General features: G+C 36.0%; 1 protein-coding gene and 3 pseudogenes across 1 annotated transcript; 1 reads left to right on the forward strand and 3 right to left on the reverse strand.

The window, feature by feature from the left end:
- The first annotated feature begins 2852 nt into the window (after window positions 1-2852).
- On the forward strand, window positions 2853-4840 carry LOC120180239 (annotated as a pseudogene).
- Window positions 4841-7386: 2546 nt separating this feature from the next.
- On the reverse strand, window positions 7387-8589 carry LOC120180227 (NDR1/HIN1-like protein 13). The gene is given in 2 exon segments (XM_039185606.1): window positions 7387-7603; window positions 7606-8589. Coding segments are annotated over 2 exon segments (780 nt in total). The 5' UTR covers window positions 8264-8589; the 3' UTR covers window positions 7387-7481.
- A 1842-nt stretch (window positions 8590-10431) lies between these two features.
- LOC120180205 lies at window positions 10432-14851 on the reverse strand (annotated as a pseudogene).
- A 1137-nt stretch (window positions 14852-15988) lies between these two features.
- LOC120180186 lies at window positions 15989-17978 on the reverse strand (annotated as a pseudogene).
- Window positions 17979-21602: the final 3624 nt, after the last annotated feature.

A 21602-nucleotide genomic window follows, 5' to 3' on the forward strand; every position in this document is an offset into this window, starting at 1 on the left:
GGAATAAGATTAATGTGAATGTTGCATTGTTGTGTTTGGTTCTTTTAGCATGAATATAAGATTACAGTGTTTTGTTAAAAGAATAAAAGATTATTGGAATGTATATTTTACCAAATTATTATTATTATATATTTATTTTTAACAAGTTAAATTCTACTATAATTAATTTATATATTTTCTTTAAAAATTTTAAATTCATAAAATTTATATAAATTTTTTACAAAATTGAAAAGATAGGTTTTAATGAAAGGGTTAAATTTTATTTTAACCCTAAACTTCATATAAAATTCTAATTATGATTTTTTTTGTAAATCTAAAATAGTTTAAGGATAAATTTACAATTTAACATTTGTAGGATTTTTTTTATTCAACGACAGAAGAAGAATATTTTTGAAAAAAAAAATTTAAGGGTATTTTAATCAAAAACACCAGGAATGTAACAATACCTAAGGGAAGGGGGAATCACATTCCCGGCAATATACCCCAAAATATCACTGTTGGAAATAACTTATTACCGGGAGTTGAGAATGTTTGCGAATCAAACAGGGGAATCACATTCCATTTCCCCGATAATGTAAGATACCCCAAACCAATCGCCCCCTAAACATATAATATTTTATATTTATTCAAATTTATTAAAGTAAAAAGAAGGGAAAAAAACGTAGGAAATGGATCTTATCGGCTCAGCCTTCATCTTGGATTTTGGTTATGGGCATAGAAGAATAGTAAATAAAAGAGGGATATATGTTGTACGTGTCAAAATAGTGCTCCACAAGATTACCATTTTCTATTAATCCTTTAACATAAGCAACGGAATAAACTAATACTGTTGACTAAACCATGCGTTAATTTGTTTCTGGTCCAATCATTTTATTCTTTTTATTATTATTTATTTTAATTTTTTGCTATATTATTTACGACAAAAAAATTAAAATTTCTTTGATACACCTGTTTACTAAATTTTAAAATATATAATATTCCTCGTCCTCCTAAAATTATTAATAATTAATTGGTTCATCTTTCACAAAGTTGTTTTATATTATGTATATATATATATATATATCAAACGTTTTATAGGTTCATGCTTTCACAAAAGTTTCATCTTTTATTTTTTATTAATTAAATTACAGAAGAAATATCTCTAGTTAAAAAATAATATATAAAAATGACATAATTGTTTGATTATATGAATTATTTATTGAGAGTTAAAAAGGGGAGGGCATATGGTAAATATTGTGAAAAATAAAAAGATTAAAGATTTATTTTAAAATTTGAGGGATATTATAGTAAAATCCATACTATTTAGTGGCTGTCAAACATTCAGTAAAGTCTTTCTCTTATGCATGTTTTTGAAAGTTATTCAGTATGACGACTTCAATATCTCATACATACTTTAAAAAATTATGATAAATTGTTAACAATTCAAAAAATTATCGATAGTTATCAACAATTTTTAAGTTAAATCGACGTCTGGAAAAATATATAAAACGTAAATACAACAAAACCTAACTACTGATTAAAGAATCTAAATCCTATAACAAAGAATGATTATAGTAAATCATAAAATTTCAGATGATAGAAAATTAAAATAAATATAATTAGATAAATCAATGCAAATGATTTATTACATTTTTTCAATATATATTTGATTTTACAAATCCCTAGCAGTTATGACAAACACACACACACACTCTGCTTTTAAATCACCAAACAGGTAGCCAGGTAGCCGCCACCTTCACTTCTTACCCTCTCTTTAATATTTCTCTCGTTTGGGGTACCAGAAAAGTTCCTCTTTACAACCTCAAAAAGGGATAAATATTCATTTCCTTTCCTTCTTCCCATCCTCCCTTCTCTATACATCCATTTTCTTATTTTCTTGCAGTATCGACTTGTATGAGCTTTGTGGAATAGGCCAAAATCTGGTTTCTTTCTTTCTTTTTGTTTTTACTGGTAAGTCAGTTTGGACTTGGTTGAGTGGATCTCCATATGTCTTACTTGATCTTAGTACTTTATATGGAGTTTTCTACCACTTCTCTGATATCGGTTCTTTCTTTTTTATTATGTGGATTCATAACAATTTGATGTTTTGATTTCCTCTGATAATTATCCATATCGTGTTTTCATTATTGGTTGATAAAGTTGAGGTTTGGTTCCGGGTTTTTTTCTTTTCTTTTCTTCTTTTCTGATTTGGGTTTTAGTTACTGCTTGGTAAAAAAATTGTTATTGATTGAATGTATGAAGTTTTGATTATCTTTGGGATTTCTACTCTCCTATTGTGTTTTTAATCGATTATCAAACTTGAAGCATTGATTGTATCAGATACAATGAATCTGAGTTTGGTTCTATTTTCAGTTATTTTTTTATTTTTAATACCGTAGTTGTCCGGAGATCTGACTTTTATCTGACTATTCCTTAATTTAAGATTATGAATCAGATTTTGTTTTTGGTCTCTTTTATGTCTTGATAACTAATTAGTATGTAGCTGATCAGGCTTAGTTTGATATGTTCAATTTTCTTACAATCTTTTGTTTTTGGACCACTTAATAGTCTATGTCTTAACGTAGGTTTTAGGAATTCGACATCTTTGTTTATGCTTTTATGGCATTGGCTTAACTGAATTGTCAGTCATGTTGTCGGTGAAGTTGTAGGGTTTTAAATTGTTGCAGTCATTTTTGATATTAAATTTATGTGTAGACTGTCTTTTGATCACTTCACCTTTCTTATGATGCTGTTTTATCTGGGAAATTAACGGCACTTGCATGGTTTTGTTAACCGATTTATTTATTTTTATGTGCAGGCTTATTGATTCCTTCAAGTTTCAGACTTATCTGGGAGTCGGATCCGATCTTGGAATGATGATGTTTGATGAGATGAGTATTTGTGGAGATATGGATTCTTATGTGCTCCCCTTGGGGAAAAGATGTGGCGGTCCAGCGGATGGAAGTAGAGGCCGCAGTAGAGGATGATTTTTCTGATGAAGAGGTTGATGTCGATGAACTTGAGAAGAGGTTGTGGAGGGACAAAATGCGGCTGAAACGGCTCAAGGAACAGCAGAAGGGCAAGGAGGTGATTGATATCGCCAAACAGCGTCAGTCCCAAGAACAGGCGAGGAGAAAGAAGATGTCCAGGGCCAGGATGGGATATTGAAGTACATGTTGAAGATGATGGAGGTTTGCAAGGCTCAAGGTTTTGTTTAGGGATTATTCCGGAAAAGGGAAAACCGGTAACTGGAGCATCTGACAATCTTCGAGAATGGTGGAAGGATAAAGTCCGGTTTGATCGTAATGGTCCTGCTGCTATTGCCAAGTACCAGGCAGATAATTCGTTTCTGGCAAGAACGATGGCTGTAACTCCACTGGCCCGATCCCGCACACCTTGCAAGAACTTCAAGATACAACGCTTGGCTCTCTTTTGTCTGCACTGATGCAGCATTGTGATCCCCCAGAGGCGGTTTCCTTTAGAGAAAGGTGTTCCCCCACCATGGTGGCCTACTGGCAATGAGGAATGGTGGCCACAACTTGAATGCCCAAAGATCAAGTCCCTCCTCCTTATAAGAAACCTCATGACTTGAAGAAAGCTTGGAAAGTTGGGGTTCTCACGGCAGTAATCAAGCATATGTCGCCTGATATTGCCAAGATTCGCAAGCTCGTAAGGCAGTCTAAGTGCTTGCAGGACAAGATGACAGCAAAGGAGAGTGCAACATGGCTTGCTATCATTAACAAGGAGGAGGCTTTGTTACGAGAGCTCTACCCTGATTCCTGCCACCACTGTCCTCGGGTGGAGGAAGTGGGAGTTTTGTTCTCAACGACTGCAGTGAGTATGATGTTGAAGGGGCTGAAGTTGAGCCGAACTTCGATGTGCAAGAGCTTAAACCCGGGAATCTCAATGCATTCAATTGGGTAATACAATGAGGACCGTTCAACAACAATCATATCCTAGTACTGGAGTTGTCAATAATCTGGATTTCATGCGAAAGAGGAAACCGTCTGATGATTTGAACATGATGGACCACAAGATCTACACTTGTGAATTCCTGCAGTGCCCTTATAATGAACTTTGCATGGGATTTCATGACAGGATTGCCAGGGACAATCATCAGTTAACTTGTCCGTACAGAAACTCCTCCAGACAGTTCGGTGGTTCAAATTTTAACGTGAATGAAGTGAAACCAGTCAATTTCCCTCAACCTTTCGCGCCATCCAAGCCGGCTGCACCATCTATTACATCTGTTACAACACCCTATGACCTATCAGGACTTGGTGTTCCAGAAGACGGGCAAAAGACGATCGGCGAGCTCATGTCAATGTATGAGAACAACATGCAAGGCAACAAGAACATGAATTCTGGAATCAATCTAGTTACCGAAGGTCAAAATATCCTTCAGCCGAAAAATGCAACAGCAACAGGATGAATTCTTCGGCAGTCAAGTCATGGTGGGGGGAAATTTCTTCGGGGAATCCAGCATGCCTCGTAACCATCAGATATTTTCGCAAGGGGAAGGGCAATTTGACCATTTTAAAGCTCTGAATCCTCCGTCCGAGACCAACCACAATAACAACAGCTTCCAGATGATGTGTTGGTTCTCCGTTTGATCTTTCTTCTTTGATTCCAAGGAGGATCTACAAGCAGCTGGGGTGGATACCATGCTGAAGCAGGATGGTCCATTCTGGTATTGAGTAACAAAGTTCTGATCACATTTGGCAGCTCACCACAGTTTTCTTGCAGGAAGATCTACCTTTTACTTCCCCTAATGTCTTTCTACACAGAACTAGCTACAAACCACATTTTTTTATTTGGTTTTTGTATTTTTCTTAATGCTTGTAGAAGCTAGCAAGTTTAGCAGGTCTTCATATTAGGCTTTCAATAAAACAAAAAGCCCATAATCCTGCTATTGATTTACATAGGATGCTACTTTTTCCAAATAAGTTTTATGTATTGTCACTGTTTTTTCTTCCCCTTCCATTTTCACTTGTTAATCAGGTTATACCATTCTCATGTTTTGTAGGCTTCTGAGTGTTTTTGTCCTGTAATGGGTACATAGTTGACAGGTTGTGTTGAATGGAAACTGTTTGTCTTTTAGTGTAGACCTATCCTTGTTGTTCATCCCTCAGCAGTTAATGCAAAGAAGATGGTTAAGGATCCTGTCTTTGGTGGAAGATGGAACCGGTCTGGTTTGTGCCAAGTGTGCCAGTGTTTGGTGGGTCGGCTTTCTTTGGCTTCGTTCAAAGTTTGGAACTTTTCTTTTCAATGGTCCCCATTTCAGTAAAAAATAACAAAAGCCAAGAAATAAAATATTTCATTTCCACCCAAAGGAAAAAGGGGCAACGATCCAAATATTCTTGGCGTCATGGTGTTTTATATATATATATCTATGTATATGTTGCATATGAGGTTTTATCTGCAAAATTCATCTCCCCTTTTAGTATTTTGGGTCCTTTCTTTCATACAAAGCCAAGATCACATGGCCATGGTACGTGGCTTAAAAAGGAGTATTATAATTTATTTTTGTGGCTTAAAAAGGTATTATAATACATTTTATCTTGAATTAGAATTGATTTTTATTGTGCATTCAAAATAAGATTTTATAGTGTAAATATCATATTTCCTGTCTTAAATTAGAATTGGTTTGTCTTTTTTTCTTGTGTATTTAATATAGGATTACAGTTTAAGTATCGTACTTTATGTCTTAAATTAGAATTGATTTCTTAAGATGGTTATGTCATTTTTCTTGGGCATTCAAGAATTTGTCTACAAAAATTATATACGATTGATTGATTCTTTTATCATTGTGTGGTCAAAGATATAATTATAAACGACAAGGGAAACAAGATAAAAACAACAAATTATGATTTTCAATTAAAAGAAAATCTTAAATAAAACCTACAAATCATTTTTACTATCTTTAAATTATTTATGGCAACACGTGACGACAATCATCTTTAAAAATAATAATTAAAATTGTATAACAAATAAAATTCACCTTTTAACCATAACGAATACAACCTATGTTGTTCAAATGCGGATCTGATGTCCACCACGAACATGCAGATGATTGAGGATAATCAAATTTTAAAATAATATAATACTCTTATGTCATAATTTTATATTCATATTTGATAAAAAAAAATCGTATATTTATATTTAAATATACATCAGACATCCTTTCCAAAAAAAAAATAAAAAAAATTCAGACCTACGTTTACACAGAATTCAAGAGCAAGTTCAAAATTGTTGTTGCGGGATCGAGGAGGCGGGTGACGGTGGTTCGGCGGTGGCGGTGGCGGAGTTGGAGAGTGGGTTGATTAGGGTTTAAGATTGAGATGAGTATTCGATTGAGTTGATTTGAGTCTAAATATTTCGAATTAGTTGAATTGACGAATCTTATTTTATAGTTTAAACTTTATTTCGATTTTTTTTTCTAGTCGAGTTGTTCGAGTTTTTGTTTAAATTTAACTGTAAATATTTATAATGTTACGATATTATTTCATTTTAGTTTAACCGATTTTCTATAACCATATATATATATTGGTTTTTTTTTTATTTTTCATATGTAATATATATTATATCATGTAGAGTTAAAGATTCGACTCGAACTTGAAAATCAATCTAATAATTACTAAAAGTTCAAGTTATTCAAGCTCTATTTTATACCTTGACTTGAATTTGATTTTTTTAATTAATTAAAATGAATAAAATCATGAGTAAAATTAAATTAAATTAAAAAAAAATTCGAGTGAAATCAAATTGTACTCCCCAAATTTAAAACTATACATATAGGAGATGAAAGGCTTGGTAGGGCTGAGAAGTTTTTATACATAAAAGTAGGCGAAGTAGCCTAGGAGGGAATACTTGGGTTTGAGCCTATAATCCATCATTTAATTACCCAGGTCCAATAGGTTAGGTGTTAGAAGATGACTTAACCCCACATTTTATTTGAAATCTCTTGTTCTGTTTCTTCATTTCTGCCATTAAATAAAAACATTATTAGAATATTATTACTCTCATATTATATATTTTACATTAAGTCATATCAATAATTAGTTATTACAGTAAGATGAGATATTAAATTTTTTAAACAAAACTAAGAGTATGAATCTTAATATTGTAAATGTAATAAATTAAGTTACGAAAATTACATTTAATATAGACTTTTATAATATCTAATTTGAATTAATCAACCAATAAATAAAATACTAATGAATATAAAAAATATTACATCAAAGTCATGAAACACATTACACTATGCATCTTTCTTGGTAACGATATATATATATATAAATTCCTGCATTCAAATTGAAATTTTACACTTTTGAAATTACAATCTTTTTATAGAAAAATAATTAAATAAATCGTATCTTATAAATTTATTTAATTGAAAATCTGTCATGTATGCCACTACTATGTATATAGAATAAAATATTACATTCATGGCGCACTATCCCTGCAACCAAACACTCTAACTGTACCAATTGCTACAATCTTTACCAGAGATCAACTCCATAATCGCAATCCTTTGATACAATCCTGGACGCCGCCGTTAACCTGTCCACCGTAATCTTGCACGTCACTTTAACATTAATTTTCCACGTCTTAAAGGACCCACTTTGATCTTAACTGGCGCTCTCAGCTTCAAACGAAACGGCACCGCTCTCTTGTTTTGCTGGTCGGAAAGAGCCCTAAGCGCGCCGTTTGTTAGTTCAATTGCAGAGCCCTTTAAAGCTGTTTTGAACACCGTTACGTTATTCGTCGGCTGGTAAAAAGCTGGCAACCCGCCTCTACAGAGGTTAATGTCTTCGTAGTAAACTTCAACGGAGCTGCCTTTATCGTAGTAAATGCCAATTTTGTCGTTGGGGTTGTGTGCCCGGACGGTGATGTCGAATTCAGGAGAGATCGGAGATGATGAATTCAAGTTGAATCCCTTGATGACAACGTTCTCGACGGAGTAATTTGGAGACTCGGGCTTGTAAACGAAGTAAATCACCGCGGCAGCAATGGCGGATACGAGGAGTAGGACGATGACGGTAATCAACAAGCAGAAACAGCAGCTGCGACAGCTACTCCGACGAGCCTTCCGTTTGGATAGATGCTCATAGCGGCGCGCGTTATCCGGAGAAGGGACGCGGTAGATTTGGTCCTTGGGAATTTGGATGACGTAAGTTCCAGGTTGTGGAGCAGGTTTCTCGGGGGACGAAGTTGCTGCTTTTGAAGTTGGGTATTCGCCGGAGGTGGGTGGAGAATCGGCCGGGTGGACTCGTTCGGCCATCGCGATGTTAACTCAGTAGATCCTATAAGAAGAAAGATGGAGAAAGCGGCAGTTCAGTGTTTTGATTGTCAGAGACAGAAAGCAGAGGTTTAAATACTAAAGATTTACGCGGTTTAGGGGGGAAAATATCCGGATTTCATTAAAACAGGGGCGTGTAAATTGACTGTAATCTTAATCACTAAAGTCACTTTCCTCTACAATAACCATTGCACTTTCCATAAAAGAAACAAACAAATTAATGATAATATTTTCCCGCGAACTAAACGGTTACATTGCTTTGGCACACTGAATCAACTCGTAATGCAATGACTATTCCATCGAACCAAACGCGGCAATAACCAGCTAGAAGTCGAATTTAAAGATTGAACATGCAAGAAAAAAAAATGTAACAATGGAAGAACATACCTGAAAATAAAGAGAAATCAAAAGTCCAACAAGCTTTTATTTTCGTTGCTCAATGCTTCTGGTGCCGTATACTGATAACTTGATAGAAGAATAAAGGGTTTGGAGAGCTGGCCAGTATGATGAATGAATCAAAGGGATTTATTTTGCTTTTTAGAGAGCGAAATGTCAGGAAATGGCGTCTTATCTGATGTGTGGTTGGCGTACGTGTTTCTTCATTATTGGGTTTTATCTGCCGCTTTTCATTGTTCCTCCCTGTGGAAGAATTCAACGTGTGCCACTTGGCATTGGGCCCCTTTTCCAATTTTCATTTTTGAGGGATAAATATATTATTTTTTTATTCACAAATTTTCAGTTGAGAAAAATGACAAGAGAGGCACGTTTCACCGTTAATGATATTCAGACATAATTCCCTCTTCTGTTGGTTACTTGGTTTACTCAAAATGAGAAGGAAACACGACACCAATTAGAGTAGTAAACAAATGTTAGTGTAATATAATTTAATATATCATGTCAAAATATGATTGGAGCGACATGAATAGGAATATTAAGTGAGTGGAATAGTTCGAGTTTAATTTAATTAAAATTCGATCAATTTTTTACTCGAGTTGACTTGATTAGAACTCGAATTCGACTTAAGAACTTAATAAATCGAATCGAAAAATATCTAACTCAACTCGATAAATTCACATACATATCGTTAATTTTTTATTATTTTATCTTAAGATGTTGATTTTCTCAATTTTAAGATTAATTATGTATTGACAACTCAAGAATAGTTGTAATATGTTAATTTGATGTTTCTTAATTGTTCCTTTGAATGTAATATGTTTGTTTGGTGTACTTGGGTTTGTAAATTGTTAGTTTGGAGTTTAAAATTTGAAATTGATTGACACACTTTTTTAATTTTTTTTTTTTTTTGGCACAAAAAAGTTTAGTTCAGTAATTGCTCCCACAGTCCAGGACATACCTTTATGAATGACTCTCTCAGTCAAAGGCATATTTAAGACTCAATTAGAATTTATATAAAAATTTACAGATTGCTCACCAAGAGTGACGGTGGTATAACTATTTTGATTTTCTTTGTTAAACTATATTTATATTAAGCTCTATATACTATTAATAGATTTTACATATATTAAAAAGAACTAGATTTTACATATACTTAAAAAAAGATAAAAATTCTAACGAATTCAACAAATAAAAAGTATAACCGGGTAATGATTTTTTTTAACGAGCATGAATCGAGTGAAATTTTATCGAACATCGAGTCAGATGAATGAAACAGTTTTTGAGTCAAGCACTTCTCAACTCATCGACTCCCGAAAAACACCCCTAGGCATGGGAAGAGGGCAAAATATTTTTGTTCTTGCTCAGTGCCCACAAATTGAAAAGCCCCAAAACATTCTCAAACCTGATAGCCTGGGTTGATGTTCTTCATTATGCCTGCCACAGAAACTAAATTAAGCCTACCGTTTTTGAACCTATAAATGTGGTTAGGAAGTTCAAAGATGGGCTGCAAAAGGCATCTCCACCAACTCTTGTGTTCTTTGTTCCACTAGAATGTTTAAGATTAGGAAATATGAGGTAAAATGTAAAGAAACATAGGGCTGTATAAGAAGGCTTGTATTACATGGAATGAGTCGAATGAAGAATATACCTAAAGTTACAGTCATAAAGAAGGGTTAAAAAGGAATGGTCAACCCACCATCTGAAACTTTATTCCTTCCCACTAACCCTATCCGAATGATATTTACTACACGAATGGAAGTAAAGAACCAATAAATGGGGGTTTAGTAGTTAAGCTACGCGGTTATAACCCCTTTTGTTTACCTTTCTGTGACATGATTACCCAGAGATCTTCGTAAACTGATTTCATATCGGGCCTCTCTTGTGCCGGTAGGATGCATCTCAGAGCCACCTGTAGCATGCCATCCAGCGTTCTCTGCGTGTCTTCAACGTAATCCCTTTCCAATATCATAGGATCGAAGCAGTCACTGGAACGGTTTTCCGATGCTAACAACCTCACCCAGTCAGTTAGATCAACCATACCTGTGCTCCCTGAAACTATCTCTCCCGAACTCTTTCCTGTTAGAAGCTCCATTAGTATAACCCCAAAGGCATATACATCACTTTTTAAGGATGGACATGGTTTGCTTGAGCTAGCAAACTCAGGGGGGCGATAGCCAAGAGCACCTGCATTCAGAACTTGTTCAGCGGTGCCTGCTGACGTCAGTATCCGATGGAGACTGTAATCAGTGAGGCGTGCATTCAAATTTGGAGTTTCTAGTAAAATGTTTGTAGACTTGAGGTTGCCGTGGGGTATTGCGCTCTCATTGTGCAGGTAGTTCAGACATCGAGCCACATCTATTACAACCCTAAGCCGCTCGTTCAGAGACAAGGGCGGTGGTTTTCCTAGCTTTGTCTCTGCAGAAGAATTTAAGAAACATTAATTGTGAAACTCAAAACTGCGGTGCATATATATATATATCATGAGAAAAACAGAAAGTATTCAAGATTGAAGGCTTATGCAATTCCATTCCTGAATACAGTTCAATCTACAGAATCAAATGACCTAATATAACAATAAGACAGTACTGTTTTGTGTACTTCTCTTCTATATTTCCTACAATCTTTCATATTAATCCAGATTTAGACTCATCAATTATATTTCTGTTACAAAGTCGTTTCGAACTCTGCTGTACCTAAACTATGATAATTCATGCAGTTTTGTGTGCACTAGACTATTAACAATGCAGAATATGAAAGAAAATCAAGATCCTGGAAATTCGACCAGCACGGAAACTGTCACCTAACATAGGCAACAAATTGGTTTCTCATCTTACCTTGAAGATAGAACGCCAAACATTGAGCATTTATGTAATTTGATATGATCAACTTCTCATGCTCCTTGGGATCCCAATAATAACCCTGAAGAGAAACTAAATTTGGGTGTTTGATGTACCCGAGTTTCTTCACTTCCCTCGCGAATTCCTTTTTACCTTTTGCCGTCCCTTCCTTCAACCATTTGATAGCCATTACATTACCAGAGTCAAGTGTAGCTTTATACAATGTACCGTGGCAACTCCTTCCAATAATTTCAGCCGGAGCACGTGAAAGTTCGTCTGCGGTCAGTGTCAGAGATCCATCAAAGAGATGCAGATCCCCGGCCAGTTTATCAGGAGAACGAACCTTTAGTGCATTCGAACTCTCAAATGGAAATTGGTCTTTTGGTGGAGATGCATTTGAAGACGACAATATATACATTGGAGAAGCCAAACCATCATCTCTTCTTGTGGACTCGAGATGACCAAGATATTTAGGGTCATTTAAGACGAGGATGAATCCTTGCTTCTGTAAGGTGCTGATGTATAAGAATGGGAATACTCTCCTTGATGTACAGTTTCTTTGATGCTGTTTCTTTTCAGGCCCTCGCTTGTAGTTTCCTGCCAGTTGTTCCTATAATAAATCATTACGCTCACAAGAGCTATTATAGCAGCACCACCAACCAAGCCTACAATCATGGCAATTCTGGTGACAGGTTTCAGCTGAGACCCGTGAGCCTTCAAATTCAGGTCGGAAGAACCTTTTGGCGACAATGGAAAAGAAACAAACTTCAGTAAGGAGTTTCCGGGATGGAATGATGAGTTGGGATATCCCCTCATGTTTTCAGGTACAGCACCAGAGAAATTATTAAAAGACACATTGAATCCTTTCAGTTCATTAGGAAGACTATCAGGGATGCTACCCTCGAATTTGTTATTGGATAGGTTAAGAACCTCCAAGTTATGGAACTTGGCGATTTCCAGGGGCAAGCTGCCAGTTAATGAGTTATAAGACAGATCAAGAGTCACCAGGCTAAAATTTTCTGCAGAACTTATGGAAGGCATGTTCTTTATGTCCTGAAGAGGTAGTGAACCAGTAAAGTTATTGCCTGAAAGATTGAGATCAGTCAATTTTGTTGACATGAAGAGGCTGGGAAGGAGAGATCCGTTAAGGTGGTTGAGGCTAAGATCGATGACCTTTAATTCTGGGTATGTACCTAAAATTGCTGGAAGCACACCTTGTAATGAGTCGTTTGATACCCTGAATGTAGTCAGCCTTAAAAACTGAGAAGTTTGGTTCGGCAAGGTCCCAGTCAGAGAGTTTGAATTGAGTTCAACAACTTCAACATAATTCCCCCAGCCTTCAATTCTTGACAAGTCCCCTGAGAGTATGTTGTTACTGAGGTCTATGACGGCACAATGCCCTATCCTATATGGTAAGGACCCCGAGAGTTTGTTTGATGATATGTTGAGCTTCTTTAGAGTTGATGAGGTTATACTTCCTACTGGCCCTGCATGGATGTGGATTCATGAAGAAAAAAATTGTTTGAAAATATAATAGACTGGAACCAGAAGTAATCAGCATATGAAACCTTAAAGAATCGACTTTGAACTACACATACGGAATCGATAGAAAGGACCTACTAATTTTTGATAAACGAAACAATGTAAAAGGTAAACCTCCAAGATAAATAATATGAAATACACTTGCTAGCTGTAAATTTCTTTTTACATATTTTAACTACATTTAAGGTCAAGGTGTGATACTATTTTCAAACACTTAGTGTAACTTATTGTCATGTTGCATAGCTACCATGTTAGTTTGATCATCTCTCAAATGATCCGAGGCAAACTTGTTTGCAGTTTTAGGAAGCCAGAAAAGGAAAACATATATTTTCTACCCTAGTTTAGTTCAAGATATGGAGACTATGATGTTTTCTGAAAGCTGGAAGAAAAGAAGCATATGTTATAGGTACAGAGGCATAATGCGACGCTCCAAGAATGCCATTGCACTGCACATTACTTAATTAGCAATGCAGTGTAAAATTTATGATATAAAGCAAACTAGGATTGAATAGCACAATACATTGACAGATACAATTGCTCACTGAAGTTATGAAATAAAGAGAAAATACCTTCAAGTTGATTAAGGCTGAGATCGAGTTCGGATAAGATCATGGAGCTTACTTGCAAAAGTGCTCCCGGTAATGATCCTGACAACTGGTTGTTCCCAAGCCGAAGGATCCGCAAAGAGACTATAAAATTGAAAGAAGGTATAGTTCCCACTAACTGATTATTACTAGCATCCAAAACTTCTAAACTGTCGAAATACAGCGTTCCATCATGAGCAAAGAGCTCTCCAACCACCAAATTCTGGCTTATATTTAGATACTGAATCGAAGAAACCAAACTAGAGCTTCCAAGCCCCAAGTCCAGTGAACCAGATAACCGATTGCTGCTCATGAAGGACACTTTCCAATTGGGATATAAGATTCATGATATCCCCAGAAAAGCCATTTGTTCGTAAATCTAAATATTTCAACATCTTAAGGTTGCCAAACCCAGAGGGAAATGTGCCTTCGAAACTATTTGAAGAGAGATTCAGAAGAACCAATCTTTTAAATTGACAATGCCTGATGGTATAACCCCATGAAAGGCATTAACCGAGAGGTCCAAAAACTCGAGAGACCGAATCGAGCCAATGTTTGAGATGGTCCCTGTCAACTGGTTGCTTGAAATGGATAAATTTCTAAACGACTTAAGACCAACAATGACAGGGAAACTGAAGTTTCCAACCAAACCCAGGTCATTTAGAGTGATTGAAGCTACATGGCCTTCATCACAGGTGATGCCAAACCAATTCTTGGGACACCCATCAGATGCCAAGGACTTCGAGTCCCATGAATCAAGAGCTTTACCAGAAGGGTCTTTCTCAATTCCTTTCTTGAGCTCTAAAAGTGCTTCAAAATCAGATTGGGCTAATGCAGTCACTACCAGAAACAATAAAAATACAAAATTGAATCTCTGCATTCCTTCAAAACAAATTCCCCAAACCTCCACCCTCACAAATCTCAGTGAATATATCAGAATGTAACAGGAGCTATAGAGAACTTCTATAACAAGCTGCAATGCTGAAATGAGCTAAAAAGACGACACAAAAATGTAGTTCAAGACTGAAAGAATTCAACTATGTCAACAATGGGATACTTACAAAAGCCAAGGATGCTTCCTTTTTACACTAATCTAAGGGGCCAATGAATGAACTTCAAAACCCATGTCCATTGAGATAAACTGAAACCCAAATCAAGTGAAACAAGCTTAAAAGCGCCAGCTATATCATAAAAAGAGTCTAACATCACACGAAAGAACTAAACCTGAGAGTGAGAGCCAGGCGAGAAGAAAATGCTTGGCAACAAGGAAAGAAGAGAGCAACCGTGGAAAAAGGGTAGCTAAAAGCCTTAAAGTGAGAATCTTGATCCTGAAGTGGCTTAGGAAGTTGAAAAGAAAGTACAACAAAATGAATTGAGATGGGAAGTTATTTAAGTAAAGAGAAGGTCAAAGATGCAGGGAAAGACCAGAGACCGAGGGAGGAAAGGCCATGTTAAAGAGTGAGATAAGGCCTAAGGGAGGTGTGTGTGGAAACGAAATGTGTTAGGTGGTCTGGGTTTTAATGTGGTCGTAAATTGCAGACACATTTAATGAAGAACACTAAAGAAGTAAGAAAACAAAGCAATGATTTGTGCTTCTGGGTGTTGACTGGTTCTTAAAATCAGATAATTATTTCATTGAAGAAAACATAGTAACATGCAATGAATTGATGAACTAATTAGCTGGTCGAGTTTTTGATTAATCCCAAGACTGTTTTACTTTAGTTTTTTTTATGCAGGTTGAAATATTTTATTACTCTCTTTGCTAGCTTTCACCTAAGTATCTTCCATGTAACTTTGTTCCACCATTAATGATCCATATATTTATTACTACATTTTTTTCTTCTGATTTCAGCTATTAATTTATCAAAAAACCCATTCTAATTTATAAAAGTTTAAGACCCAAAGAGTGAACTGGAATGAAATAATTCTTATTACCGAACAAATCATGTTTTTTTAAACTATTTTGTAATAAAAATTCAAGGGTTAGCTTGAATTTTATAAATAATCAACCTTTCTTTTCATGATTGGAAAGTTTGTCGCTCAATTCTTTCACTTTGCCGATGTTGTTCAGTGAAAAATGACATCCTTCAATGAAAAATAAGCACCATTAGCTGAGGCTGTTTAAATGCCCTTGAAGGGAGGGTGTTTTTTTTTCATTGGGTACCATAGCTACTGCACTTCCAGACAAAAGTGATGAGAAGAAGAAACCGTGTCCCTTCGTTGAATTTTTTGTCTTTAAATGACAATGAACTTCGCCGTAAATCTTGCTTTAGAAATTCACATATAAAGTGAGGTTATTTAGAGAAAACATAGATAATCTGAGAAACAGTGATCTATGTAAGTGATCGTTAAGAACAAAACAACATCGACCATTGCTGGCAAAGTGACCATACCATAAACACAGACAAGACTGACTAGCAAGAAGAGAACAATCTTGTAATCCACTTATGGCACAACGAACATTTTAAAGTGGATGATGGGATCCTCTAACCAAAATATATGCTCGCGGGATGCTGCAGTACTCAAAGACCAACGATTTTCCTGTGCACGTTATGTCCATGCAAGCCTTTGTCTCCATCATGATCGTGAAAAATGAGTGTTAAGATCCCTACCAAGCATAGCACCGAACCCACAAGAACTTTGTCATATCGCTCCACCCAACGAAACTTGAGCTGGCTAGCACCATAGAAGGATAAAGCCACCAGCGAGGTCATCACAGCTATAGTGCTGCAAACCCAATGTCAGCTTAAGTTAGCCATGCAAGTAAAGCCGGGGTTATAGGCTTATAGCAGACTAGGCCATCTATACAATATCTTGTCTGATTAACAAGAACTTTAGTATTCCAGTAGATTATTGACATTCAAAATATCCCGTGTGAAACACAAACAAGAGCTACTGAATTCTCATAATCAAATAGAACACTTTTCTAGTAAATTTTCTCCAACTCAAATCAGTTCCTCATAATATAAAATCTTATGCAAAGAAAGCTATTGCTACCAATTAACGTTAAGAATTTCAGCGTAGATTACAGGTTGAAGATGGAGTCAGTTATAGAAAATTATTGCCGGCAGAGATAAGTATAGTGCGAACATCTTAGTCCAAGTAAAGTAGTAGATGCTAATGAAAAGAATATGAAAATCAAGCAATTTGTTTTCAAGAAACGAAGTACTTAGCTCAGCACAACAAAAGATGATTTATGTCTAAAAGTAATTCAATAGTCTACTGGGTTTCCGATATCTGCCGCCAGTTCATTATTATAGCACAAATCAGTCTCTATCCCCATGCCCTTAGGTATTCTAAGTTTCTGCTAAACATACATAGTAAATAAATAGCACCACGACTCTCTCTCATTTTCTAATTTACCAAGAAGAAAAAGAGATTGAAATTAATATGAATGATGGAGACATACATCAAAATTAATTGCATGCTACTAACACCAGTCTAGGGATAACTGAAGAAGCTATACCAATTGAAAACACGATTCACAAAATTTAGAATCCCTTGTCATGTATACCTGAATAGCAGCACTAGAATGGCAAGTATCATCATGGAGGAAGAATTTCCGACAGCTAGAAACACAGGAAGAGTGGTTGCACAAGGAGACAACGCCGGAACAAGGACAAGGCCGGCTACTGCCATTCTCTCCATGGGTTGGTTATGAGAATGACTGTGACCACCCTTACCACACAAAAACAACAATATAGCTAGCACCAAGGACTATGAGCAAAAGCGAAGCGAGTTTATGCACTGTTTCTTCACCAGCAATTGTGTTCGCCATAGTTATGGCTGCTATACCAAGAACCGAAGTGGATATTACATGCAAAACCGCTCCAAACGCGGCTGCGCATAAACAAATAACACAAAGATAAAGAAGAATGATCAAAGCAATGCCCAAAAAGGAGTTTGAACGTTTAATAGTATTTGCTTCTCTTATGTTTAACTTTCTGCAATAAAATATCTTAGCTTTGCTCAAATTAAAGAAACCTAGAAAGCAAATCCACTGCAAATCAACATATTAGAATCAATTGTGATATTTAAGCATGGTAAAATTATGGTCCCAAGAACTAAAGAAACGACAAATTATGAAATGAAAATAAAGTGTTTTTTCTTCCTTTTCTTCTAAAATCTGGGCGTGGGCATATGCAAATTGGAGATCTAAAAGCATATATAGTGAGATAAATGGAACTTACTGACGAAAAGGGTACGGGAAAGGGTCCATTTTTGGGCACGGCCGACAATGGAGAATGGAAGCCAATGGGTGGGAATGAAAGAATGAAGAAGAGAAACAGTGGCTATGCCGCCTATTGTTGACAGATCTCCGGCGCCGAAACTCTCCATCAGCGTTTCTGTTTCAGAGTGAATGGAGATTAAAGAATTTGGGATTCTCTAAAAACTCTATTAGATTCAACGAATACTTTCCGATATTACATCGACATTTGTTTTACATTTTTTAGGCTGGAGAAATGGTGGTGGATTGGAATAAATGGGTTGTTTAGGTGTCACCTGAAGCTTTTTGAGAAAGAGATCTGAAAATGAAATGAAGCAGAGGTAAAAGGAAATCAGAAACACGATGGGTTTTCGCTGATGATGTCTTTTCACCAAAAATTCTTTGATGAAAAGGAAAAAGAAATTATTTTAAATAATTCATTTAGTTTAATAATGATAATATGTTCACATTATCATTATCATGGTCATTTCGAACATATTTATCATTTGAAGAAAGGAAAACGTTTTAAAATTAGTCAAGTATGAGTTCCTAAAGGAACAAGGGGCATTGAAACTAACGTCCAAGGATCCAAAGCAATTTGGATACCAAAATCGAAATGAATGTCTCTTGTAAGTGTGTGGGAGCAATGGTGATGAAGATGATGATATTCAAGATGCTCTAGCCACACATGAAAAAGGAATGGGTAACCTCTAAGCTTAATGCTTTTAATTTTGGTTATTTGGTTGCTCATTTAATTTTAAGCATGCATGAGTTTTGATTTTAAATAATTATGTATTATTTTTAATCTTATGTATGTTAAAAGGAAATTATGATGAACATTTTAATGTCTTAATAATTTTTCAGAATTTTTAGTTCATCATAATGAATTTTGGTCAAAATTGGTTTTAAATGCAAATGATATCTCTCTAACAATTGATATTAACTTTTCAAATGTTTTGAATTTACAAATTTTAAATTTTTGACCTAAATTTAAATGATTATGCATATGGTTTAAATGAAAATGATATTTCTCTAACAATTGATATCAAAATTTTCAAAATGCATAACATTTTTGGGAACTTTATGCAAATGCACTTAATTTTAAACAATTGGTATTAATATCAAATTTCAACAATTTGTATTGCATAAAATATTTTAGACTTGGATATATTGAATTTCATGTGCTACTAACATGTTTGTTATTCTTTGTTGAAATTCAATTTTGTTTAAGTGTCAAGTTCTTAAAGCTAAATTTTATTTGGAATGCATTTATTGAGGGGGAGTTTTTTAATTTTTCAAATAAATTTTTAAATGTCAAAATTTTAAAGTAGCTCAGTGCACCCAAGTCCTTGAGAGAAAATTTACCTTGCAGCATATCAACAACAGTTTTGATCCCATGTGATGACCCTACTGTGATCAAAATGTCGTCTACATACACTAACAAATATACTCGATCACTACCGCTACCTTTAAAGAACAAGGACGAGTCTGCCCGTGATACTTGAAATCATATTCCTAGAAAAACTTCTTTTAACTTAGAATGCCAATTGCGAGGTGCCTGTTTTAATCCATATAGGGCCTTTTGCAGTTTGCACACTATGGGGGAACCATCATCAGGCAGCTGCTCGAAGTAAAGGGGTTGTTGCATACATCCTCCTTAAGATCTCTGTTGAGGAAGACATTGTTTATGTCTATGTGTCGTTGCTCCCATGCATTAGACACTACCACGGTGAAAATGACATTTACTGTGGTAAATTTAACCACTGGACTGAAGGTATCACAGAAGTCATGTCCAGGGACTTGTGTGAATCCCTTAGCCACTAACCGAGCCTTGTACCGAAAGATTGAGCCATCAGGGTTATGTTTAAGTTTAAACAACCACTTGCAGCCAATTACAGTTCGTCCAGGTGGAAGTTTAACTAGTGACCACGTCTCATTCTTTTGTAACGCATTAATTTCAGCTTGAACATCATTCCTTTATTCTGAAGACTGCATTGCTTCCTTTATACTTGTAGGTATTGTATTGTCAAAGTGACTTGAGAATGCCTTTGGTTTAAAAACACCGCATTTGCTCCTTGTCAACATCGGGTGAACATTCTGCAGCGGATGTGTTTCAGCTGGTTCACTGGGTTCCTGCACTTCTGCTTGTCCATAGCTGCTTGTATTATCGGGGGGTTTTGTAATATCTTCTTCTTGATTATTCTCTACTTTATTATCAGTATGTTGTTCAATGTGTCCACTACTGCTGACCTGTAAGTCAGCACTATTCCCTACGTGAAAATCATCCTCTCCATGTGTGTTAACATTCTCCTCATATGCTGATGACGTACTCCTCAGGGACTCACTAATATTCTGATTGTTGTTACCTTGCACATTCTGAAGTAGTTTGATATTCGAAATAATTTCAAGGTCTTGGGGGCAGTACATGTTTTTATCAGAATCGGTTGGGGAGCTGGATTTTTCTTTAAAAGGGAATGCCCATTCATTGAACACCACATGCCTCGGTATGTATATACGACCATCTCGGGCTAGGCATTGATACCCTTTATGTTGTGGACTCACACCCAAGTATATGCAGGGCTGAGATCGAAAGTCGAGCTTGTACTTCTGAAACAGTTGAAGGTGGGGAAAACATAAATAGCCAAAGACTTTGAGCATTTTGTAATCGGGTTGCTTACCATACAATTTCTCAAAGGGAGAGACTCCTTGAAGAACTTTAGTTGGAAGTTTGTTGATAAGACTGACGGCAGTAACCATAGCATATGACCAAAACTTTATGGGCATTGAGGCTTGAGACAACAGGACAAGGGCTAATTCAACTAGGTGGCGATGTCTCCTCTCAACCTTGCCATTATGCTCAGACGTATGCGGGCATGTTAACCTGTGAACAACGCCAGCCTTGGCTAAAACATCAGTGAATGACCAAAACTCCCCACCCCATTCGCTTTGGACTGCTTTGATAGACATCCCAAATTGTGTGTGTATCATTTTGTAAAATAACTGAAAGGCTACAACAGTTTGGGATTTTACACGAAGTAGATAAAACCATGTATGCCGAGTATAGGCATCAACAAATGATATGTAATAGCGAAAACCATTTGAAGAAATATGAGGAGGCCCTCACAAATCGATATGTACAAGTTGAAAAGGAGAATTGTATTCAGCAATAGATTAAACAAACGACAGTTTGTGACTTTTACCTACATGACAGGCATCACAAGTTTTATTTACATCAAAAGAGAGCTTTATATCAACAACATTTGTTATTTTGTTGAGAGTGTCAAACGAGGGGTGACCTAGTCTCCTGTGCCACAACTCAGCAGCTGGCAGAGAATTTGAAGCTATATTGACATCACCTTTGATTCCTGTACAAACTTTCTCAAAGATGTACAACCCATCAACTTCTTCACCGCTCAACAAAACATGTCCAGTCGCTTCATCACGAACATATCATTTCTTTGCATGGAATTCAAGGAATACACTATTATCCCTAGCAAGCTTAGAGACCGATAAAAGGTTTTTGGTTATTTGCGGGATATGTAAGAGATCATTTAACAATAGTACACAAGAAGTAGTAGATAAAACAGCTTTGCCAATGCTATCAATACCAAGAGCTACTCCATTACCAATCGTAAGCTTACTTGGCCCAAGGAATTCGGACTGATTTATCATATTAGACGCATCAGGAGTAACGTGGTGCGTAGCCCCCGAGTCCACCACCCATCGATCGGCTGCTGTAGTAACCATATTTTCCT

This window comes from Hibiscus syriacus, unplaced genomic scaffold (assembly GCF_006381635.1).
Source record: "Hibiscus syriacus cultivar Baekdansim isolate YM2019G1 unplaced genomic scaffold, ASM638163v2 tig00112491_pilon, whole genome shotgun sequence".
NCBI classification, from domain to species: Eukaryota; Viridiplantae; Streptophyta; class Magnoliopsida; order Malvales; family Malvaceae; genus Hibiscus; species Hibiscus syriacus.